Here is a 27,012-nt window from a genome sequence, read left to right on the forward strand (position 1 = left end):
CATTCTCTGCCTCAGTGCACACACATACACACATCTCATGGCGTCAGTGACACAAAGGCTGGGGTGGGGCTGGGGTGGGGGGGCACTAAGTGTTGAGAGAGTTGTCAGTGTGATAAACTAAACTGCTAACTTTAAAATGTCCGCTCTGTTCTCTGGTGCTGCATCACTGTTTCATGGGGTTTCCAATCTTCCATACTCATTTGACTTTAAAGGCAAGTTTATTTAGTGGGAATGCTGTTAACAGCATTCCAACTAACTGTTATTCTACGCATGAAAAGTTTATTATTCCGCCGACTTATTTTGCCGCGCTTCTCCTCTTGCATTGAAAATCCCCGAAACTCCGTTCAAACGTCAAAACGTTCAGCTCTGTCGGGAATCGATGGCTATTACTTTTCTCATTCATAACTTTCATAATTCCAGAGATACATCCCATAATACATCACATTTTTAACATTGAAGTCAATGGAGAAAATCTTCAACTTCAACAAATCTTCATGCGACTTCAACTGCTAACTGTTCATTCATACTTTCACTCAGAAACCTCATTCTAACTTTAAAATGTTACACATCTTTCTGACATTGTTCGTGTAACACAGCTTTTAAATCTGATTCCTACTTTTAGAGATATTAAACATTGTTCAGACCTTGTTTTAGAGGTTTTCTTCACATTTTAACATTAACTAGAGTGTTTGATGTCACAGCTAGAGTGGAGGACAGCTTGAAATTCGCATTCATATATTCTTTTTAAACTGCCATAATTCCCAAACCCTAAATTCCTGAGACATAATTTATTATGACAAACGTAGGAAAACATCTCGTAGCTTGAAAAATGACAAATAATTAAGCAAAAATAATTAAACAAAGTGCCTCTTGAGAGCATGAAGTGACAAAAGCGTTCAACATTCCTCCATTAAACCCCATTGTAATTTCAGGCAGATATTTCCTCACGGCAGCAGCCGTGCACACCTTTAGTTAAACTGCCAAAAAGGCTACATTATTAACCCAAAACTACACAAAAATTAAACTTCAGATGCTCAACTTCCTTGACATGCTTCACGTTTTGAAATTTCTCAGATATCTGTTACGGTTCTTCCACAAAACGTTCACATGTAAGAGGTTTATCTCTCATTCAGAACAATGGAAGCCTTTGATCTCAACTATAAACACCTGTGTAATGGAACACGATGATCATCACTCCAACTGAAATGCTCAGAGCAGCAGACTTCAGATAGCAGTGTGCAAACAGTCCAGCCGTGAAGATATCTATGCCGTTGCCATGGCGACAGACCACTCGCCACAATGCTCGCCTTGAAACACGATTTTCTCATAACTTCAGTGAAAATACTCCAAAAAGCCAAGAACTTCACAGGTTTGTTAACGATGCAGCCATCAACGCATCTAAGCGTAGTAGTCCCCCAATCTTCACTTGTATATCACCGGTCCATGCCTCAACAGCTCTACGCCAATTCTGAGATCTCCCCATATGCCGTTTCCATGGAAACGCATCCCTCGCCATAAAACATGATGTCGCTATAACTCCTATGAAAATGTTCAAAAAGTGCTCAAACTTCACGTGTGTGCTAACAGTCCAGCCGTGAAGACATCTACGGGACAGTTTTGAGATTTCTTCAAATGCCGTTGCCATGGCAACACAATGCTCGCCATGAAACACGGTTTTCTCATAACTTCAGTGAAACTGCCCCAAAACTTCACAGGTTTGGTAACGATGCATCAACGCATCTAAGCGTAGTATGGGGTGTCGACAAATGCCGTTGCCATGGCGACAGATCATTCGCCATTAAGTTAGTTCAGAAGTTTGCAGTTCAAATATTCTGCTGCTTTTCCAAGCCTTTTTACTTTCTTTTCTTCTCTCATCACATATTCAAGCCCCCAGTGTCCAAATATCATTTCAATCTAAATTCTTCACTTTCTTCTTACACATTACATTCCAGCATAGCAGTTTAGCGTCAGCTTTTCAGCATAAAGCATTCCCACTTGCAATTTCTTCAGGAATTGCATTCTCTAGTTTATATAGCACCTTTCAACACAAGGCAATTCAAGGTGCTTTAAAAAAATGAAAGACATTCAGACAAAGGCACTTAAAAACAGTCATTAAAAAGAAAAGATAATAAAGATAATAAAAGATGATGGAATCAAAACACATCTACATACTGACAGTAAACATATTAGAAATACAATTACAATACAATTTGTGTCAGCACATTAGCTACAACAATATGTTAACTAAAGGAAAGGCTGTACAAAAAAAACAATTTCCTTCGTGAGGATTGCTACTCTATAATCTGGGAAGACCGGGAACAAATTAATAAATAGAAAATGGGATGATAATAATGCTAAAGTTTTGATAAAATAAAAGTTGAGATACATAAACACATCAAATCTTTGTATACACATTAAAAGGTAACACTTTATGGTAAGGGCACATGAATCATCATGAATTCATGCATGACTTAATGCATGAAATTCATGATGATTCATGTGCCTTTACCGTATAGTGTTACCCATTAAAACATGTTATAGGCCAGCATTCTAGATTGCCTGCCAAAAAACGATTTAATCCTATAGTAGAGTAAGGTTGCATTCACACCTAATAGTCCGCTGCTCTGGTGCGCACTAGTTTTAATTTCGTTGACTAAAACTATGACGAGACGGTACCGACGGCAGTAAACAATAACTGTAACGAAATCATCATGCAATATCGTTGACGAAAAGTGATGAGACGAAAATGTTGTTTACTAAAGAAAAACTATGCAAAAATCTCTCTTTACTTTCGTTGGCGAAAAATGAGGAGACAAAATATTATCAAAGATAACGTTACATCTCTGATAGTCAGTTTTTCTCCCAGCAGTTCCATTTCCGGTGCTACGGCTGGGCAGCAGCAGCTGTGTGTCTGTGCTGCGCGCTGCGGTACATTTGAATTACTCCGGGCAGCGGCACAATATGAACTGTCAGGAAGACTTGGATCTAACTAACCTTATTTAACAGAAAATAAAATGGCAACAACAGGGCTTGGGAGCAGTGGTCGCGTTAACCGAATACCCCCCCCCCCGTCAGCGCGAATGAGTGATAAATTGTGCACTCGACGGGTAATAATGGATTATGACGGAAATGTTACAATCCTGTCAGTCAAAATGACTGACAACGAAAAAGTCTAAAGCCACCACTGCTTGGGAGAAAGAAACGATGTGATATTTGGGCCCATGTTCACAATGAGGCGGAGGAAAAAAGCGAATGCATTGTTTTATCAGAAGGGAAGCAATGTGGGCATAACACAGCTGGTAAAAACACCACAACCTGACCTGATACTCTCTGCAAAGCTGCATTCTTAATCAACCTGTGTTTTTCATCCAATAAGGACAAGATATAATCTTATTGTGAAATAAATTTGACTAAAATGACAAATGATTGGTTTTGGCTATACTAGTTTGACTGAAATGTTCTATATAATATGGTGACTAAAAAAGACAACAGTTTTCATTGACAAAAAGTAGACTAAAATAATTAGTTTTCTTTGACAAAAATATGACCAAAATGCTCAGACTTTTAATCGACTAAATCTTGACTAAAATATTTACTGTTTTAGTCGACTAAAATATGACTAAAATGCTCAGACTTTAGGCGACTAAAACTTGACTAAATAAAAACAGGATGAAGGTGACTAAATATGACTAAAACTAAAAAGGAAATTTAACACAGGACTAAGACTAAATAAAAAATTAGCTGACAAAATGAACACTAGTGCGCACCAAACGACAGTTTGGAAATGCTGTTCAACAATTGGTGAGACATTAAGGGGGTAAAAACGCAAATCCCGGCAATTTCTACCGGAGCCTCCGCCATGGAGCATCGGCAGTTTATGTTCATGCTGTTGTTAATCTGGAGAGCATATCATCAGCAACGGCGCATATGATTATATAATCAGACAACGTGCGATAAAAAACAACACATAATGAGACTGAGACGCTCTGCAGTAAGGAGGGGGTTTCACCGACGGCAGGTGGCTCTGACTTGGATTTAGTCTTTAGTTTGATAGTTGTTTTTACTCTACACGACACTGTTCAACCCTTCATTCTGCTTCACTCTTTCGCTAACGATTTTGAAGACACCCGTGTTCTTGTGACACGTAAATACTAAGCTTCCTATGTTTTGGTGCGGACTGCGTTCACACCAGCGATGAACTGCTCCAGAGTTCACTAGCAAGCGGTTACACCGACCCAAACGAACCGCACCAAGCGGCTTAACGCAACAGGGTTCGATTCAACCGGACTATAAAACGCTGGTGTGAATGCGACCTAAGACTCATATTCTGTCAGTAAACCTCATTTGTATATTCCTATTTGATGTCTTTCTGAGTTGGACATTTTCCTTATTTTGACAGAAATGGAAATTGATTGTTAAATGCTGTTTATGTGGGTGGTGATGTACCAAAAGAGGAATATGAATGTTTTATTCAAAAGGAGAACGCCTGGAAAAAATCCTGACTACTTTTTTAAAGTTTAAAAGTATAACATGTTTACCAGTTTTGACTTGAGTCTTACTGCCTGAGAATCCCTCCTGCCCGCGTCAGAAACACTCTTTTGTTCTCACACTTTATAAGAATCTCTAAATGGTTGAAGCACCAAATGCAGGATAATCCAAGCAGCTAAAGTCTTTTCAGCGTGCTCTGAGCCCTGAATAAAGAACAGAAACACATTCTTCTGTTTCAAGGTCACAATGTGGATAACTATGATGCAAGGCACGCTTAGCATGCACTACTTTCCCCAGGGTAGGATATTTAATGTGAGGATGACTTTAAAAACAGAACATTAAACTCAGATGTAGATAAGGCTAAATTCATTCATGCCACACATCAGACTTCAGATCTTTTCAGATAAAAGACCAAAGAATAAACCGTAACTATGATCCATTGTAGCAGTGCAGCCAATCAGATCATCACCAGGGTGGGGAGGGGTACTTTACAAATGTATCTGTTACAATAACTAGTTAAATGTACAAACAAATTATAAGTAACCTAATCTGAGTATCAAAATATAAAAGTAACCTGATTACTGTCTCTCTCACACACACACACACACACACACACACACACACACACACACACACACACACACACACACACACACACACACACACACACACACACACACACACACACACACACACACACACACACACACACACACACACACACACACACACACACACACACACACACACACACAGTAATGAGAGCGTACCTGTCAGCAGGATGCTGCCTCAGGTCAGTGCTTGCCTCCAGAGGAAGCCTTCCCCTGGCTGTTCCTGCGCGCACACACCTGTATGCTGTCCCCGCTCTCTGTCTGCAGCTTGACATTTGGTACGGTGAAGATAGAAGATACTGCAGGGGAAGAGACGCAGGCAGGTTAGAAGAGTGCAGGCTGACAGGAAGAGGAACATTTCTCAGTGAGAAGTTAGACAGAGATAAAAAAGAAGATTTGAATATGTATCTGCAGTGAGAAGCTTCTTAAGGTTTAAATATTGCCGTCATAAGTATCTCTAAAGGTATTTAAATTGGTACATGACACATTTGAACTTTACTCACTTGTTTTGGAATTATAATAATGTTGAAAATTGCAATTCTAGATTCTAAATTGCTACCAATTCTGATCATAATGTTTTTAAAGAAAAACATCAATAGTCTTATCACTTCACTTTCGTCTTTGATTGTCATTTCCTGGCTCATACAGAGGTAGACATAACTTCTGATTGATTGGGATAGACAGCATTGTTGGTAACTCCTAAAGGAACCTGGAATGTTGGAACACTTGCATTGGATATATTCTAAGTAGTGCTTCATTTAGTTTCAGGAATGTGTTGCTGGAACAGTTCAAACAAAAGCCGAACCGCTTCAGACATACATTAAGGCCGACCCAGGAGTTAGCATAGCAGGGCCGCCTTTTTAAAACTCATTGGATTTTACCATTGGATTTCAGAATATTGCAGGATATAAAATCTTTAGCAAAACAATGTCTTCAGCTTGTGGCAAACCTAAAACACGTTGACAAACAGTTGCCTTTGAGACCAGGGAACCTTAAAGTGGTTAAATGCTAACTCATTTCCATGTTTAAGGACTCATACATGCAGCTATCTATACTGTAGATGTCACGTTACATTTTGTTTGTCATTTGTATGTCAATGGCTGCAACTTTCCTATGTTTTTAGAAGCCCAGCATGCACCTGTCCCTTTCACCACATGCAGTATCTCTGCCTGCACCATTTTAAATCCTCATGGCTCAGAGGCAGTCGTTCAGTTTAAGGGAAAACTCAAAACTCTTCTCCATTGGCTCATTGTTTCTGGTGCTTATCTTTCGGTGAACAATGGGGATCCCAAAGTGGATTTAGCTCTAATTCCTATTGGAGCAAATGGATTTGAAATCCTTCTCTCTAACTGGTAAATAAAGGCAGTGGAATTTCACAAAGAGCAACAGTTCTTCACTTCCAGATCCATGAGGCTCTGTCCACAGAGACAGGAGAGAGTTCTCCCTGTTCTGCCAGGCACACACACACTTACTCTGAAATCAAATTAAGAATGCCACTATCCAATCCTCAGAGTAACAGAAAGCTCAGGAGCTCCATTGTCTCAGTAATTCTCCCATTGTCCCTGGTAATCTGTCTGGGTATTGTCTGGATAAATCCATCATACACATGACAATAGAGTGAACAGTTGGCTATAGAAAGCATACTATTCATCCCTACAGCGACAATAAGGGACATTTACTTGAAAGCATTAATTTCTCAAAAATATATGACATCTGTGTTACTGGTAGTACTGGTGCTGATTCTGTAGAGCAGCTTGTACTGGGCTGTTCCCATTAGAGCATTATTACCGTGCCTGGCTGCAGTCTAGCTCTCACAGCTGGAGTAATTAGCCAGTTCTTTATCTCAAAGTCACTTCATTTGCATAATTGTGACACATCCTTCCCCCACAAAACTGTGAGTGGCAAATCTGCACACACACATTGGAAGACTTTGTGTTTATCCACTCCTGTCCTAATTTCTCCAAACTGTTTGAATTCTCTCCCCTCAGAGCTCAGCTGCCTGTGTCACATGTGCCGCGCAATAGAGAGGCAGAGAGAGCAAGCGAGCATGACAGAAATCAAAAGCAGCATCTCTCTCCTCCTCTGCTAGTGACCGCCGCTCTCTGATTCTTTTCAGACATGACAACCTGCTGGGTGCTGATAACAGGATTATTAATGCTGAGAATTCCTAATCGCAGGGAATTAAAAATGGAATTCTCCACTAAAATTACCACCATGTCAGTGGCAGCACACTCAGGTCTGCTGAGCAGGCTTTCACACCGCTAATGAATACCAGCTTAAGGGATTGGTGATGTACGTATAATCATATGGATATGTCATCTCAGACAGACCTTCATTCAATAACACAATTATGTGGGATTCATTGAAAAATCTTCAAATAGCCTTGAACTCTTACAGCCAAATAAATGCAGCACACATCTGCTTCTAAAGTGAAGCATTGTACTTCTGTAAATCACCAGGTACAGTACAATGCATGGGTGGTGTTGAAGCGGGTGGGGGGTGCGGGCAATAATGGCCAGTGCCCCTGTTACAATGAGCTTTGACCCCCCTGTGGCCCCCCTCCAAAAGAGGAGTTTATATTGACAATGCAATTGTAGGTAGTGTTTTGCTGTGAATAGCCGAAGTAAACTAAAATGCATTTTATTTTTCATTATAATAAAATAAAATACAGCATAAAATACTGGCCCCAGCAAGGCCCCCCCAGCAAGGCCCCCGCAGTCAAATGAGGGTTTAGAACCACAGTGCCTCAGCCTGCTCAGGACGATGTCAAAGCAGATTGAGTGTGTTGCTGCAGCCAGCAGAGGTCCGGCTGCGCTCACTGTCCCAGCGGCAGCCTCATAATAAGAGCTTTCTCTGCAGGAACAAAAAGCTGCCCTGAGGTCTCTGCACTGCTCCTCTGCAGACAGAGAGCAGGAGGACACTGTGATCCACAGCAGAGCAGGGGGCTCAGGAAGAAAAACACAAGAGGAGAGAGAGCGATGCTAACTTCCACGTCGGCCTTCTAAAGTACGTAATCACAGCACCTCTCTAATAAGCCTGAAAGAAGTATTTTCTGCATTTTGGTCAACAGTATGTGTGTATGTGTGTGTGTGCTGTGGTACGTACTGTCCTGCAGCTCACAGAGCCGCGGAGGAAGGTTGCTGAAGTACTCGTGGTTCAGCGCTGCCTGGGCAGACAGCCGGTTCTTTGGGAAGCACTGGAGGAACCTGGAGGCCAACTCCTCGCCGTGGTCCACGTAGCCCAACCTGACACACAGAAGCACACTTCATCAGAGAGACACCACAGAGACGCACACGCGACGAGACAGTTCAAAAAAGGTTTGAGATAAAAGACTACAATTCCCACAGTGCGAAACGTTAGACACATAAATAGGCATGGACACAGTTCTCAACTGTTACTTTCTTTAGCATTAGCATCTTCTTGGCTTTGCCTCTTTTGTTTTGACCACAACAGAAAACAGGCCGTCAACCCATTTAGCCGATCCAATGCTCTTTCCTTTAAATATATATATATATATATATATATATATATATATATATATAGAGTTACCATTAATTCATCCCTTTGAGAAATAAACATTTTTTTTCCAATTCACAGAGCTGCTGACAACAACAAATAAGCCTCCTAATGATGCTGATGTCTGCTGACTCAAGAGGAGAACACCTCTTAGACACACACACATACACCTTGCTGTGTGCTGTCTGTATGTGTATTCATACTGGGAGTCACTGAACTCCTGAACCAGCCCCACCTAGCAGTGCCGAGGGGGAGAAGAGATTGAAAATAAGGAAGAGCAACACATTCAGTGAGTAATTAGTCATCTCTGCATTAAAGAAACATGATGTTATTCAGCTCTCGGGCACAGAGCGCCTCTCATGTTCTGCAAGCCTCTTACAGCCCAGCACTCTGACACACACTCCCATGGCTCTCAATGGGGATCTCAGCTCCACTTATCAGCAGAGACAGAGGAGGGGGAACTGTTCAACTCATCCACGCCACTCAGCAGAGTTAATGAAGTCCATCAGGGCCTCCGCTCGCCTCTTCCTCGCACAGCTGCGGGACTCCAGTGCACACTCAGAAAGTCTTTGTGAGAAACTATACTTATGGAAAAGAACTGAAAGTGAAATGAGACAGCTTCTTAAGGCCATTACTGATACTAGTTTAGTTTGAAGCAGCTGATTAACAGTGCAGCTATTCAACAGTTCTGAAGATAAATGAGAGCTTGTCATTGCTGCAAGGTTCATGTTGGGGCTGGATTATGGTGATGTGGGTTTTTTGAATGCATCTTCTACATGCCTAAGATCTCCGGATGCCGTCTATCACAGGGCATTGAGGTTCATTGCAAACCTTAAACCCATACGCACCGTTGCTACTTGTATGCTCAGGTTGGATTTTTCTGATTTACATCTATGGCAAAAGTACGGGATCCATCGGCTATGTTCTGAGGACTTGTTCCTGCTAACTGTCCCTAAAGTCCACACTGAGCTGGGTAAAGGGCCTTCAGTTATGCTTTGTGCAACACACAAATGGAGTGTTGCTGCTCCATTTGCTTGGTAGCTGCAACACACACTGAACTTCTTAATGACTGATGAGCATCAGCTCTGTCTGTAAATTCCCAGCATGCACAGCAACGGGCTCCGACTTGTGCAACAGCCCGGCTGCACTGAACATCTCCAGAGAGGTAATGTTCACACTTTGAAAATCTGTCTTCATATTTTGCAGGGCTAATGCTGTTAGAACGCCTTATAAAAACATTGTGAGAACTATTTACTGAGAACTGTTTTAGAGGAAATGCCTGCATCGAAGGACTCAAATCGAAGGGGTCATCTTCTGGGGAGTATGAATGTGCCCAGAAAAGAAAAGGAAAAATGCCTATTAGATTTCATCTGCTTCAAGTGCTCTCTGAAAGTTTAGCTGGCCGTGCTTAGCTGTGCAGTTTCTCTGCAGGTGCCAACACAAAGGGTGGATGTAGGTGTGAAATCACCTGGATGTGAGCATGTTGGCCTTCGAACAGTGTTGATGTACAGTAGGTGCACATTCCTTTGTGTTATGGCTGTCAGGCGGCCCGATGAATAAGTGCACATCTACAGTGAGATGGATCATATCTCCTGAAATATCAAACAGCTGCAGGTGATGGCACATTCACAGCAGAGAGGAGCATTCCTTCCTCACTGGTGCATGGCCATGCTTTTAAAGGTATTCTATCAGAAAACTACACCAAGACCTTTTGAGAGAAGAGATAGAGGATACCACCTGCCTTGCAGTGCGCCCCATCCCCCCACCCCCCAACTGCAGAAAATGGTCTCTTCGTTTTATCAGACAGCAGGAGCTGTTTTAGGAAGAAAGCTGTGTGTATTTTGTCAGAAGACATCATCTTAAATCTAACATATTTGATGAAGAGGTTGTTGTGAGGGCATCTTGAGTCCAACAGGCCTGAGCATGCAGCTGTAGGGTCACACTGGAAACATTAGTGCTCTCAGAGATGGGTTCAACAAAGCGGGTCTATTGGAGATTCTAGAGATCTGCCGTTTTCGATAGCAGATCGCTGCTCAGGACCCTCTAATCAATGTCCGGCATCCGGTCATAGTGACTATACCTTACTGATTCAAATGTTCATATATAAAGTTTGGAATCAAAAGTAATTGCATTCATAGGGGCAGTATTAGATATGAATGTGTTTTATGAACATTATAGCATGTAAAGGGGGGCAGCTGTGGCTAAAGATGTGGTAGTTCTTCAATTGGAAATCATTTCAGGTATGCCATCACTCATCTCTTTTCATAAACGTGATATAAGATACTATAGCACTTTCAGGAAATACATTTGAACTTTCAACAACTAATATCTAGTCAAAGACATATATAAATAAATATTGATACTGTATGCTGAAGCTGAAGCCCACATGCAACCAGTTTTAAATCCTCCTATAAGACTGATCATCAACAAGTTTATTAACACAGTTTTGGCGCATTTCCACTGCAGGGCCTCGCTCGGCTTTACGGTATGGCTAGGCCTTGTTAGGCCTTGTTAGGCCAGGCCCACTTTATGCTGCGTTTCCATTACAGTTTAGTAGCTGGGGCAGTAACTATAGTAACGCAGTGTAGGCGGGGCCGTGACGTCATCTTCAATGCGAAACACAAAACCAACATCAGCCGTTAGCTGTTAGCCCTCAGAGCTCACAGCTCCTCATATCTGTTCAGAAACTAGACAAAAGTTAAACAAGTACAAACCACAGACTGTCTGTGTCATGGTGAATACAGTCGTTGGTTTATTTATGTCTGTAGGCCGTTGTTGTGAGTGTGGACGGTCGGAGCATATACAACGTTAGCTTAGCCGATCTCCCTTTAGTAAACACGCATTTTAAAAGGTTTTCGCCTGCCGTCTGTCTGCAGACTTGTCAAAGCATTAATTCATGGTTTTTACTATCCGGTATCAGTATGTTGTTACTTCGGCATCATTTTGAAACGTGTATTACAATTAAATCACGGTCAAATATGTTCATCTTGTTGTAGTTGTAGCCCCCTTGACAGCGATTCTCCCTCTAGTTTAGCATACTCAGCCCGACTCAGCCTGGTTGTTGGCCCGGAAAGAACCTCGATTTTATGGGGCCAGAAAAACTGTGAAATAGTACCCGCTAGCTGGTACTACGCCAAGTGGAAACGCAACCAAAAACTGCACGCTTAAACCGCGCTGTAGTGGAAATGCGCCATTTGATTCACTGCAGTCAACATGTGGAGGTGTTATTGATGAAGGTACTTTCTTCCAATTAGCTTCAAATGAATACATGCCAACCCTACCGATTTGGGCGGTAGTCTACCGCTTTTGACATGTTTCTACCGCCTACCGACTTAGCTGGCTTTCCCTACCGATTTTCAATCTTCCCAAACTATAACAAATCAAAATGACACTCCATAGACACTGGACTCGACTTTTTGGCAGACACCGTTTGTAGCGTGTCTGTGATCGCATCATACAAACAGTCCTCTGTGTTTCTGAAAGAGAAACAACGTGCAGACCGGGGGTAATGGTGCCTTTCCTCTGCACCCCCGGGGCTGATGGGTAATCACTCCCAAATGAGTGAGGGAACAGAGACGAGGCATTTGAGTCCTGCAGGATTTCCCCATTAGTATCAGTGTCTCGAAAACACATGTTGGCGACTGAAAGACATCCAGTGTTTGGTCTTTTCCTGAAGCATCCTTCACCTACAGTGTCTCAACTGAAAGAGGACCACAAACACACACAAAATATAATACCATTTTGAGATTTGGGGATATTTATCTCCCATTCTTTCACTTTTTCGGATATTTTCAACACCAAACATGTCATTAATGTCTCTGTTTAGTGAACTACAGCAATCTGAAAGCCTGTACATTATTTATATCACACTTTATGAATAGAAAAATGCAGGAAATGACTTTTTTAATGCAGTATTTTCTGATTTATGGCGCAACACAAAGACATTTCGCTCTGTGCAAACCTTTTACTCTAATATGTCAACAACGTGAAACAAGAATATGAACCTGGCTTTATCCAATGTTCACACAAGAGTTCTACATCCTGACACATCCTTCATCTACACTGTCTCAACTGAAAGAGGACCAGAAACACATTACAAATACAATAAAATGTGGAGACTTTGGGATATTTATCTCCCATTCTTTTACTTTACGGGCATTTTACAGACCAAACATGTCGTTGATGTCACTGTTTACCAAACTACCACTTTTTCTGAAAAATGCATATAATGTTAAATACATGGTTTATAAATGTAATTACTGGGGTTCCATTTCTTCTGATTACCTAATTTGGGCGTGCAAACCTACCTCTTTTGGATTTGGAAAGGTTGGCATGTATGCAAATGGCTTTAAAAGATGACTTTCTGAATGTTAGTTTCCTGAGCAGGTGCACTTGTAAGGCAACCTTTGCCTCTATATGAATGTGTGTGAAAAGTAAAGCAAAGCGGTATATAAATGCAGTCTATTTACCATCCATTTAAAGATTAAGTATCTGTAAGTAATCTAAGTAGTATTCATATAAAAATACATGAACCTGAAAAATAGGCACAATATGGGATTTTACAAGAACATACAGTTGTATTACTATGTTACAGTGCAGAAGCGCACCAAACCGATATAAACCCTGAACCCTTTACTGGACATCAGTCTCTCACATGTCTTCAGCTGCAGGAAGGAAAAGAAAGCAGAAACAGGAGAGTAGCAGAGAGAGAGAGTTTGAGTTCATATCACATTCATCATTCCTGGCCTCTGATGAGAGGGACAAAGAGGAAGTACCGCTCATTAACATTCCACCTCACCCCTCTCCATTTTACATTAGCCATCACATGTGGTCAATAGACTTCTTTACATTCCTCATATCCAGTATAATCAACTCCAAACTTGAGCTGTCTTTCCCAAATGTTTCAAACTGGAGTTACAAAGTTGTTATATGACAGCAGAGATACTTCAACTTGAAAATCAAAATCAACATGACATGATTATGTATTTAATAGCTTCATACAGCAAAACTACATAGAAGAACAATGCATGTAAAGTTGGAGGAAATAGGATTACAATGTGTCCACCTGGCTAAATGGCCTAACCTTACAAACTTTTAGCAACGCCTTCATGTTCCATATTCTTTTATATATCATTTGATTTGTATTGTCTACGTGACACCAAACATTGAATTGCTCCAAAAAACTGAGTATGAGAAAAAAGATAAATACTTTAATTAAAGAATAACGAAGTTGATGAAAAATGGTTGTCATCAAATAATATTGCATCTCCACTCATCCTTGCAAAACAAAGAAACAAACTTTTTGGCAGCCAATTTTGAATATCTTTAAGTTTTTTTAAAGTTACAAAAATTCCAGAAGGCATGTATGAGGGAGTCACTCTTTGTACAACATTTTAAACATTTATCTGAGGAACTGCTGGCAAACTTATGTATTTAGATTTAGGTAGATTTTCCTTTGTAGTTGTTTTATAAGAGAGTTATGTCAGTAAGGTGTCTGTAGTCCTTTCTGTACAGATGGGAATAAGGACACAGATGAATTGAAGGAGGAACACAGGTATCACTAGTTTTGTGGATCCCCGTGCAGCAGCTAGACTTTGTGACACAGCTGATCAGACAGCTGGTGCTTTACATACATCTCTTTCCTGGTGTTGCTCTACATTTCCCTGAGGAAAACACCCCCCGCCCCCCCCCCCCCCCCCTCTGCCCTCTGTGGTCTCCCCTCCAGATGTTTGCCTTGGGCAAACAGTGGCACACATCTGGGGGAGCCTGGACTGTGCCACCATGACCTTTTTCTGCCATATGAGAACATGTGAGTGTGTGAGCTGCACTATCATTGTGTTCAAAACACAGGGGAGAGTGCCTTTAAAGAAAGGAACTAGGAACATAGTGTCAGCTTCAACACCCTATGATATAACACTTTAGATATATACAGTACAAAGTAACACACACACACACACACACACACACACACACACACACACACACACACACACACACACACACACACACACACACACACACACACACACACACACACACACACACACACACACACACACACACACACACACACACACACACACACACACACACACACACACACACACACACACAAGTTTGTTCACTTACTTATTCCAGGCTTGTCTGAGCTTCTTGGGGCTGTACACTGTAAAGCGGTCTGTAATGAAAAGACAACAAACCAACATTTAGTCCTTAACTTGGCATCACATTTAAGTTAGACCTCCTAAATACTGTGGTATATCAAGCCAAACCCCATTGTAACATCTGCCAATTAGAGGTTTTATTGGTTGATTGTAAACATTCATACAATATAACATACCTGCAATGTTTTTATAATCACTCAAAACCTCTGCAAACATATTTTCACTTTGAAAGAATAACATACTAATCCTCGCATGCTTTTCATTTACAGCAAAGCAGGAAAGTTGCAGGTGTATCTTATAACTTGAACAATGTGCTGTTCAGTGTAAATGTGAGAGAAGGCTGAGCCAGTGAGCAAATTCACTTTAAAGGAATGCAGCCATAATCAAAGTGATTCTTAACACGTGTGTGTTTCTTGCTGTGCCATATTCAAATGTTTGTAGTGAGACAGGTCGATAAGTGACTGTGTCCACCCTACTCCTTTTGAAGTTGGACTATGGGACAACAGAAAAACCTTTTAAAAAGTATTTGGTTTCAAGGAAAAGTCTGTTGGCGTCTCCCACGTTTTTCGTTATTAGGCCAGCTTATAGATGAGAGACGCTGGATCCATGATGTTAAAGGTTTTAACGGCGCAGCCCAGAGATAATATCTTACATTTGTGAGTTTGAGCGACTGCATTTTTTACAGTCTGATTCTTGGCCTGTCTAATCTGTCAAATGTACACTTAGGGTGGAAAGGTTACATTTGAAATGGACTGCGTACAATCTTGATCCAACTTGACAGAGACAAATTACGTGCTGCCCATATGTCTAAATCCTTTTGGAATATGCTTTCGTAGTTAGCAGTATACATTTTGAAACAATGGGGGAATTTTTATAGTAAGGTATTCATTTATTGTTTTTATAATTATTCCCCTTAAGTCCAAAGCGATTGGTTTAATCATTAATGACTTTATTCCCCAAGACATATCTAAACAAAGTCTTAATACAATTGGTGTTTATTTGAAGTGTGAAAAAAGAAGGTGTGGCTCCTCTCATTTCAGAAATGCTCCAGTCTTGAGTAACACCGAGTGAACTATGTACTTGTGCTCCAGCCAGGAGAGAAAGTCCCTCCATATCTCCACAGCTATGTGTGTTCTGCTGTGAGTGTGTGCACTGCTCCATTCATCTCAGCCAAAGCAGCCATGTGGACGCAGAGTGAGGCTGAGCTTCCAACCCACAAGCTAGCCAGCCACCCAGAGAGGTACCCCCACCCCACACACACACACACACACACACACACACACACACACACACACACACACACACACACACACACACACACACACACACACACACACACACACACACACACACACACACACACACACACACACACACACACACACACACACACACACACACACACACACACACACACACACACACTGCCAGCCTACAGGCCAACCAGCCGACAGTGTGTCAGTGTGAGCTGCAGCCTGACCCAGCCTCAGGTGAGAGGAAAATCACAGGCATTGTTCCGAGCATTTTTATTTGGAATAATACATTTGAATAGTAAGATAAACCAAAAACGATATAATGGTTTATTCAGATATATTTAACATGCCATCTTAATCTGAATATTTGTAGAGCTAATCTGTTATTCTTGTACAGTGATGGTAAAAGTGTTGTTGTTTTAGCAGGGTCCAACAGAATGTTGTTTAATCTATCAGCATACATGATCACTCCCTGCTGTAGAGAACACCGGTTAAAATCCTGCCCGCGGTGCCTCACACGTGTCATCCCCACTATCTCCCTCTTTCTAATCTGTCTAATAACTGGCCCAGAAAATAGTCTTTAAAACTATACACTTAAGCACCTCAACTGTATGCTTTATACACTGATAATAATGATACACTTACAAATACATGCTGAAATCGATTTATTTTCAAAAACAGAAATATAATATTTTTCATTCATATTTCCTTGAATTATCTCTATTTATATTACTAAATGACAAGCAAAGACAACATGTAGTGGTAGCAACATATATAGAGCATTTGTACAGTTTTATATAAAAGTCCTTTTAAATGGTGGCAAAACTAAATGTACAGTACAGACTACAGTACATTCATCTGTCCATACTGTCCATTTGAAAATGCCTGGGATACTAGTACTATAACTTAAGTCATATTTTCCCTTACAACTGGAACAGGTTACAACTACATTTCAATCTAACTTTTGAATGTATTAAATACATTTAAATGTAACTTGGTGAATGTTTTCAATAAGATATGATACATGCACATTGCTTGTGATGACTTCTGTGAGCTGGGTATACTTCATTTACACAATTCATCTTCCGAAATAGAGCTTTTGTTCAGGTAAGACGGGAGTAATCATGGCTGTTTGCCACTGGATTGCTATGGGAGGCCACTCCATCTGTTCAGTCACAATTGAACACCATGATACTTGATGAACACTAAGGGAAGTGACTGCTTAAGAAAATATGGATAACACATATTTAATTGACTGATATGATATATTTGGTTTGACTTGGAATGGCATGTTAAAGCCTGGCCTTATACATAATTATTCATTAGATTGTAGGCAGAGAACCAGAACAACATGTGATAGCAAGTGTCTGTGGAACCTTTTCATGTCCACAAAAATGTAAAAATATACTTCCATTCTGAGATCAAGCTACTAAGAGATGTTAAACTAGTTTGGATTGGAAAATAACAGTGAATATGTAATGAATGATAGCAAGTCACTGTAGATCAGAGGGAAGATACCAGTGAGGCTTTCAGTGAAAACTGGAAAGGATTTCCAAACTAACGCAACACTGCCATCTGCTGGGCTTTATTCAATTTGAAAAATGGCTATGCATTTATTTTTGGACAATATATATTCAGATTATGGAAAATACAAAATATATTTGAAAGGACATTGATTTTACAGGTTACCAGATTAGTATCATACTTTGGTATCAGCTTGTACCATGCATGATTTAGTTTGGACCGTAAAGTCACCCTTTTGGACCTTGGTCGTATAAAAAAATCACATGGCCGCTTTTTAAAAGTGATTATTATTCAAACAGATGGGATTTGCAGCCCTGATCCGAGGATGTCAGAGTGAGGGAGGGGGCATGGGACAATGAAAGGTCATATACAGTTAATACCTCGTGGTGCACTCTGTGTGTGTGAGTGAGTGTGTGTGTGTGTGTGTGTGTGTGTGTGTGTGTGTGTGTGTGTGTGTGTGTGTGTGTGTGTGTGTGTGTGTGTGTGTGTGTGTGTGTGTGTGTGTGTGTGTGTGTGTGTGTGTGTGTGTGTGTGTGTTCGAGACCATGAGCCCCCCAGTTTGTCTCTAATTGGCCACTGGAGATGGGAGGCTGCATCCCATTGCCCGCACCATAACTCTCACCCTCTTTATGTCCATCCTCGCTGTCCCCTCTCCTCCACTCCACTCTTCTCCACTCCATCAGCACACACTAATCTGCACTCCCTCTTTTCATGTTCCCTCTAAAAAGCCCTAATGAGCTCCCAGAGGGCATGGATGACAACCCCAGCCTACCCCACCCTGCCCTGCCCCTGCTGCTGCTGCTACTGTTGCTGCATTAATGTGTAGTGGGCTTTTGTCCCATTGGTTCAGAACCAATAACTAATTGATAACATGACTTATTAATTAACAAGTGAGCAAAAGTTGTGAGTCAAAGCAAATTCCATGGCTTCATACCAAACATGAGTATGTTAAAGTGTTAGCATAAAGCCTGGTGTAAATATATTACTTAAGCTAAAGTGTTAGTATGGAGCCTGGTTAAAATATTTTTTTTGTGTGAGCTAAAGTGTTAGCATTGAGAGTGGTGTGAATAACTGTTGTGTGAGCTAAAGTGTTAGCATTAAGCCTGGTGTTAATATATTATGTGAGATAAAGTGTTAGCATGAAGCCTGGTATTGATAACTATTGTTTGAGCTAATTATGTCAGAGTTTTTGTTGCCGTCCGCAAGGAAAATAAATGGGGCTCAGAGCCTCAGAATACTGAAATCTGTATTTTTTTAAAATCTTTTTTTTCCTTCTAATTTGTTATTATTTGGTGCAGGCACAAAAAATACTACCAATAGAAATACATTGCTTTTGAAATCGTTCTGTGTGACATGAAAAAAATGAGGAAATCGTGTTGGTGAACACAAATCAATAGATTAATGTTGTGACTATAACACGAAATCCTGTGAGACTGTGTTGAAATTAGTTACAAAAAACAAAAAAATAAAAACATAATACTTATAATAAGACGTGTTGCTATACTCTGTTGCTAAAACATATCATGCAAAAATGATGATAGCTCCTATGCTAACTCCTCCTTGTATCCAATGCTTCCTGGTAATCCTTTGACCAACATTACTGTATGTGTTCTTTCTTTTGGTTTAGGTTTAAGTATGATTTACTTTATTGAAGCATTCAAATGTTGTCTCTGTGTATATCTCTGGTATAACTTAATGACATGAAATGTCTTACCTGGTTTGAAGTGAGGCAGAGAATTAACACCAGGCCAGGTCTCCTCTGACGGGGTGCCGATGACCTGAAAAACACAGCAACAACAAGAGTCTTATAAGCAATGAAATATACTCATGTGTCCTACTTCAGATTTACCGAATAAGTTCTCAAATTATTAAACCCTAGATACCAACTTCTATGTCATTTCTGCTTTGTGAAAATATTTATTAGGATAGTTGCTTCCACATAACAACTTGATCTTACAAAAAATATATTTATATATATACTTTGCCATTACAAAAAAAGACACATTCGTACTGTGAGTCATTAAAGTGAGGGAAAGAGACACTTCAACATGACTGTCTGTTTGAGAAAGGTGGACTTGCAGCACAAAGGCATCCCATAGCTTGTGCAATCATCCTGATTAGTAACTTTAATGGAAAGACTGGCTGAGTTCTCACGCACACAGCCCGCTTTATGATGACAAAAGCCAGGGCAGCGGACATGCCTTCCACATGATCCATCACAGCTAAGCAGCATAATAGCTTCCAGATTGCCCCGCTGTCTCTGACCCGCAGCACACTCCTACAGGAGAGTCAATCTGGGCTCTGCTATAGTGAGCTGCACGCACGCACGCACGCACGCACGCACGCACGCACGCACGCACGCACGCACGCACGCACGCACGCACACACACACACACACACACACACACACACACACACACACACACAGAGTGCACCACAAGGTATTAACTGTACATGACCTTTCATTGTCCCATGCCCCCTCCCTCACTCTGACATCCTCGGATCAGGTCTGCAAATCCCATCTGTTTGAATAATAATCACTTTTAAACAGCGGTCATGTGATTTTTTTTTTACTGTGTTTTACTTCATGTTCACTTTCTGCTTTCTAGTTTCTTTTTCATTCTCTTTATGAATTCAAGCTGTTTTATTCATGGTGTCTATATCCTCTGTGAACGCATTGTATAACTGAAAGTGCCTTATCATTTAAGTTTATTATAACAATTACCCTTAGCTATAAGCTATATAAGACTTTACCATTCATAATAGTTATTAACACCATGAGCTTCATGCTACTAAGCATACACATTTTTTGTGTGAAGCCATGTCATTTTTTGTCACCACTTTTGCTAACTTGTTAATTAATAAGTGATGTTATTAATGAGTTATTGGTTTTTAATTATTATTATTATTATTATTATTATTATTATTATTATTATTATTATTATTATTATTATTATTATTATGTAAGTATGTAAAGTCTGAATGGGATTTATGTTTTAAAAACGTTTGCTACATGACTGAATCAATAGATGTATTGTTTGAGCAACAGCTCTAAAAAGTTTGGCTTTGTGCTTTTCATGTTCTTTTTCCTGGAAAATGTTCATAACAACAAGATATTAATGAGGTAACGCTGAAAAGGAGTTTCAGTCATTGTCAGTGAATCCAACATGAAATAAAACAAAACAGTAAATACGTAATTGAAGGCATTATCAGAAATATAAAACTCAACTTTTTAGAATGAATAACATGTGACTTTAGTTTTTTTTTTTTATCTCTGTTTTGTTATTACTATTATAATAATAATAATAATTATAACTGGCGATGACTCTTGATTCCATAACAGTGACAGTATCCATGGCGACATACACAAATAAATCCTCAGTCAGAAAGATAAATGATATACATGGCATGGCAGAATTGTACTTGAATGAAAAGCAGAGGAACAAACAGACGGTCGGAGGCTTGTTTGCCTCTGTAGGCCTGTTCATGTCACAAGTCGCAGCCATAGTGGATGCAAGAACAAAACACGGCACTAGAGAGCAGTACAGCACCACGAGGCCCCCCCAGTCAGTGAGCAGACAAAGAGAGTTCAGTATGCAAGTTCAGGTCCCATTGTTTTAAACCTCATTTGCATTTAGAGGCTAAATCTAGTTCTGGAGAATATCATATATTATTTGAATATATGACAACACTTTTGTAGATTATGCGCCCATGTGAACATTGGAATATGTTTTGGTGTGCTGTAACAGGGTGTCTTAAAAAGTATTAAAAGTTGATAAATCAATTTAGCGAAAATTAAGGCTATTAAAAAGTATTAAAAAGTATCAAACGGCATTTTCCAAGGTGTTACATTTTGTAGCTTGTTTTCAATAAGTATATAAATTGTCCAAAGAGGTTGTATTCTACATTCTGCCTGAATGTAATCATTGCGTAGGTGTGCAGTGTGATTGCAGTGTGATTCTGTGTAGTTTATTTATGGCATCCCGTTGGATTTGACGTCATCTGAACAGGATATCGCACGCTCACTGCTCCATAGCGCGCGAAGGTCCGTTTACGCCGGTTGTTAAACAACATCGTTATGGGGAAATGCAAGTCTGCGTCCAAATGGTTGGAAGATAAGGAGGAAGGATAATAAATACTATAGTAAATGTGAGGTAAAGTGTAAAGTGTAACCGGTTAAAACTCCAAGTGGCGATGAGGTCTTAAAATGTATGGCAAGGGTCTTAAAAAAGGTCTTGAAAGGTATTACATTTGACTTCAGGATTCCTGCATATACCCTTAGTAATAATTTCTTCTGTTGATCTGACCCAACATGAAGCTTCAGCAGTCAGACAAGTTAGACAATTATCAAATCAAATCAAATCAGGTTTTATTTATAAAGCACATTTTAAAACGATTTTTGGTCGAGACCAAAGTGCTTCACATGCAAATAATAAATAACACATTACTACATTCGCAAAGAACAGAAGACAATAAATTACCACAACAAATATAAAAATCCAACACAGGGAATTGTCCGTAGTCATACTCTGCTCGGACTAGAATGCCAGGGAGAAGAAGTGAGTCTTTAGTTTTGTTTTAAAAAACCCTAGAGTCTGGGCCGACCTCATATGGAGGGGCAGAGTGTTCCAGAGCCTGGGACCAGCTGCTGCGAAGGCTCGGTGCCCTCGGGTTTTGAGCCTGGTCTGGGACACTACCAGCAGTAGCTGGTCAGCAGACCTTAAGGCTCTGGCTGGGGTGTAGCGCTGGAGGAGTTCAGCTATATAGGCCGGAGCCAGCCCATTTAGTGCTTTAAAAACAAATAAAAGGAGTTTAAAATCAATTCGGAACTGAATTGGAAGCCAGTGCAGTGAGGCCAGAATTGGGGTAATGTGGTCACGCTTTTTGTGGCCAGTAAGAAGACGTGCAGCGGCGTTCTGCACTAGCTGCAGGCGTTTGGAGGCCTGGTCCATACCCACATACAGACCGTTGCAGTAATCCAACCTTGTGGTTACAAAGGCGTTGATAACCCTTTCCAAGTCTTGGAAGATAAAAAACGACTTGGTCTTAGCCAATAGTCGTATTTTAAAAAAGCAGATTTTAACTACGCTGCTGACCTGTTTATCAAATTTAAAAGTGCTATCGAAGGTCACTCCAAGGTTCTTGACAGAGGGGAGGATGTTTTTTTTTAGGTAGCCCAGAGTATCAACTGGGGAGGCTGGAGGTTGGGGTCCAAAAAAGATGACCTCAGTCTTGCTCTCGTCTAGGTTGAGGAAATTTTGGCTCAGCCAGGATTTTATCTCTGTTAAGCAGTCCATCCATATCTGTAAAGAGTTTGCATTGGAATTGAGAGGCAGATAGATTTGTACATCATCTGCATAACAATGGAAGGGGACATTGTGTTTGTAAGGATTGAACCCAGGGGCAGTATGTAAAGTAGAAAAAGGATGGGGCCCAGAATCGAGCCTTGGGGAACCCCACAGGTAAGAGGTGCTTTGGCAGAGGAGAAGGCACCCAGCTGCACTGAAAAGCTACGGTCTGTCAGGTAGGACCTTAACCAAGCAAGGGCAGAGCCTGTGATGCCAGCGGACTGTTCAAGCCGTGACAACAGGTTGCTATAGTCCACAGTATCAAAGGCAGCTGTCAGGTCTAACAGCACCAGGACAGCTGGGCTACCTGAGTCGGCGGCTAGGAGCAGATCATTAAAAACTCTTAAAAGGGCTGTTTCAGTGCTGTGCATGGGTTTAAAGCCAGACTGAAACTTTTCATGGATTCCATGCGTGGTTAAAAAAGACTGCAGCTGGGCATAGACTACTCGCTCCAGAACTTTGGATAAAAAAGGTAGCTGGGAGATGGGCCTAAAACTTGCGAGAATGGAAAGGTTGAGATTTTTCTTTTTAACTAGTGGCTTTACCACGGAATGTTTGAAGGCAGCTGGGACACATCCTGAGCCAAGAGGTATTTAATAGTAATAAAATACTTGCTTCAACTGAATTAAAAACATCTCTGAGAAGGCGAGAGGGAATGCTATCTGAGCTGCAGTTTGTCGGCCGCAGGTGCTTGACCACATCCGAGAGAGAAGAGAGGGATACAGGCTCAAAGTGGTCGAGGACAGCAGGGCACAGGAAAGGAGCAGGATCTGGGGTAGCACTAGTGTGGGCTAGCCTAAGAGCAGATACTTTTTCGATAAAAAATGTAAGGAACTTATCACAGAGAGTAGTCGATGGCACAATTGGAGAAGCATCACAGGGATTAATGATCGAGTTGAGGACATTAAAAAGAACCTGAGGTTCATGGCTGTTTTGGGAGATTAACAGAGAAATGTGCTCTGTTTTGGCTGCTTTGACTGCCGTCTGGTAGTCACAAAGACAAGCACGAAGGATTTCTAAGGAGACATGGAGTTTATCCTTTTTCCATTTTCTCTCTGCACGCCTGCAAGCGCATGTGAGGGCATGAGTACAGTCATTTAGCCAAGGCTCTGAGAGAACTTTGGTGCGTCTAAACGTAAAAGGAGCAACAGAATCCAAAATTAGTGTACATGTCGAGTCAAACATGGAGATAAGCTCATCAGCATTAAAAGCACAGTTCACATCTAATTTACAGATCAGGGAAACATTAAAAACATCAGAAAACTGTGAGGCAGTCAAGGGGTTAATCGAACGCAGACGACGCGCAGGAGCACGTGATTCGACTCCTGCGGAAGGGATTGAGGTTGTAAACAGAACCGGTAAATGGTCTGAGATACGCGTTGTTACACAGATTTCATCCACAGATACAGACTGTCCAAACGATAATACTAAATCTAAAGTGTGTCCTTTTTCGTGTGTTGGGCCAGCTACGGACTAAATGAGACCGAATGAATCGAGGAGATTTAAAAAATCCCTAACCAGAGATTTATGCAATTATGCTGTGCATATATACATATACTTATATACTAGTAATTATAGTATTTTCTACCGTCACCCTGCAGCCACTTCATTACTTTCAATTTGTTTCACTGCTTCATACATACCTTTTTATACCTGGAATGATTAATTATTATTTGACTTACATCTTTTAATATGTGTGCATGCCACTTTACTATTCCATTTTTTATATTTTCTCTACAATTACTGTCTCTCTGCTGTAACAATGTATATTTAACTTCTGACAGTCTTGATTCCCGTGCGGCTAAATATAAAGACAGGGCATGTTTGACTTTGAATACATTATGCTGATGCTGCTGTTTCTTCTTCTTCTCTTTTCATATCCTACATGGAAAATCTCCTTTGCTGGGACAGTGGATTCCCAGCCCTGCACAGACAGGTTAATGAACACATGAAACAGCATGTTGACAGGGAGGACATGGCAGCCCGTCAGGGGGGGGGGGCAGTATTTGTCTCTCAACTTGCGTGGGTGCATTAAGGGTGCAGAGAGGAGCATGCATCACAGAGAGAGAGTTGTGCCACACAGGAATTCCTGTGAGGTCGCAGGTCAGGACTCTGAGCTCACATGCACATTCTGCTGGACATACATAGTCTACATAACCCCCCCCCCCCCCCCCCCCCCCAAAAAAAAAAGATAACTCAGTTACAGACCACCCAGTAAGACAGCCTAAACAAACAGTCCGTCTGACCTTCACCCAGGAACCCCCCAATTATACTTGAGCTTGTTGTTACATATTTTGCCTTAATCAAATATTGGGCTTACTGCATTTTGCAGTTCATATTGCAACATTGATCAAATTGAAGTAATTGTGCAGCACTTATATCTAATGGCTGCACGCACGTCTATCATTTTGACATGGTCTCAGGTTTGCTACTTGCATTGGTTCATTCCCTCAATCCAAACACATGCAGCAGACCTGATCCTAGTCTCAGTTGTCCCCTCCCCCCCCAATCCCCTCCTCCACTCTCTGTCTTTATCTAAATTCTGTATCTTCATCTCCTTCACTGCATCTCCCCCTCGCTCTTCAACCCCGTCCCACTCTCACAGATTGGGGTCAGCTGCAGGCGGGGTCAAACGGATCAGAACCAGAGCCAAGTGGATCAGCTGTCCCCCGCTGTGACGGTGGAATGTGTTCAGTAAGTCCTGCCTGTCTGGGTCGCAGCAGATGGATGCTCATGTCACTGACACACTGTTGCTGAAAAGGTATTATTTATCTCCCAGCAGCCCCTTCATCAGCTCACATGTGCAGCGGCTTACTCTTCCTAGCAGGAATACACTCAGTAACATGCAGGACCGGCCCGGACACACCAAGCTCACACCAAAGCACTGACACAGACGGACCCCCGACTGTTGTGTCGCCTCACGTCTCTGTGTCTTGGCCAACAGTCGCACTGGAACACACCGCAAAGACTTCAGCCGACGGCCAAGAAGCACGTACGAACTGCGCATGCGTGACTGCCAATAACTCTCTTTACCAGCAGGCGGCGGTAGTGTGTATTCGTCATTCAAAAGAGGCAACAACCGGAAGACAGACTGCGTGATAACCGAGAGAAGAAGAACAAGGCAAGGCAAGGCAAGTTTATTTATATGGCACTTTTCAACACAAGGCAATTCAAAGTGCTTTACAAAAAATGAAAGACATTAAGAAAATGGCATTTAAAGAGCAACTTGCAGGTTAGAGACACCAGTGAATAAATGTGTAGGAAAATGATGAATACACTAGATTTTCCAAAGAATATACAGAAATATACACTACAGTGACATCTGGCGTCGTTTTAGTAAGACATTTTCACTTCTGCATAAAAAAGCCTCCGCACGTGACCTCCCGTGTGTGACGTAACATGGGGGAGAGCGGCCGGTCTAACGTATGAATAAACATGGATCACAATGCTAGTTTTGACACAGAAGAGGTTGAAAATATATTTTCGAATGCATATAATTATAATTATGAGCCTGCTATGCGTCCAAGAGACCAGGAGCAGCCAAGGATTAGAAAAAATAACGGCCATCGGAGAGAAATGGAGCTTTGGTGTGTGGAGAACCAGTGGAGAACAGAGCAGCTGTCTTGGTGAGTGACCGGCGTTAGCATGTTAGTCAGTCACATCACAACATTGTAAAATTAGCAATCATATATTAGGCTATAACTAAAGTAGTATTGATAATATAGTAACGTTACTGGCAGGACTGTTGATACTGATCCATAACAGAAACTAATGTGCAAGTATCAGCCGTATCTCACGTTACCTAATGAAACTCCACACTACGGTGCTGTGTAGCGGAGGGGAGACGCGAGATACGGCTGATACTTGACGATCTGGCGGAGAAAGGTTGTGGAGCCTCCGTTGATATGCCGTTGTAAATGGCTTGATGGAAAGCAGGTGTGTAGTCGGGGAGGGTGCACAGCTGATTGCAGCAGGTGAGTGGAGGTTGAGCCGGGAGCCAGGAGTGACAGCCACCACGCCCACACAAACAAAACAGACAGGGGGAAACAAACAAACACAAAGGAGACGGCTGGAGCAGTGCAGCCATCACAGCGTTACCTAATGCAAC

The 27,012-nt window shown here is 41.3% G+C and overlaps 1 protein-coding gene across 3 annotated transcripts in view; it reads right to left on the bottom strand.

Annotated features, from left to right (window-relative positions):
- Positions 1–27,012, bottom strand: part of cdk14 (cyclin dependent kinase 14) — a 312,730-nt gene that overhangs the window by 54,733 nt on the left and 230,985 nt on the right. For all 3 annotated transcript variants that reach the window (XM_079640605.1, XM_079640607.1, XM_079640606.1), the window contains 4 exons: positions 19,271–19,334; positions 14,745–14,793; positions 8,205–8,344; positions 5,259–5,398 (listed from right to left, as the gene is read on the bottom strand). In XM_079640605.1, the coding sequence (XP_079496731.1) occupies positions 5,283–5,398; positions 8,205–8,344; positions 14,745–14,793; positions 19,271–19,334 (369 nt within the window). In that variant the 3' untranslated portion in view covers positions 5,259–5,282. The remainder of the gene's footprint in view (positions 1–5,258; positions 5,399–8,204; positions 8,345–14,744; positions 14,794–19,270; positions 19,335–27,012) is intronic.

The sequence above is a fragment of the Notothenia rossii genome (assembly GCF_949606895.1).
Source record: "Notothenia rossii genome assembly, chromosome: 7".
NCBI classification, from domain to species: domain Eukaryota; kingdom Metazoa; phylum Chordata; class Actinopteri; order Perciformes; family Nototheniidae; genus Notothenia; species Notothenia rossii.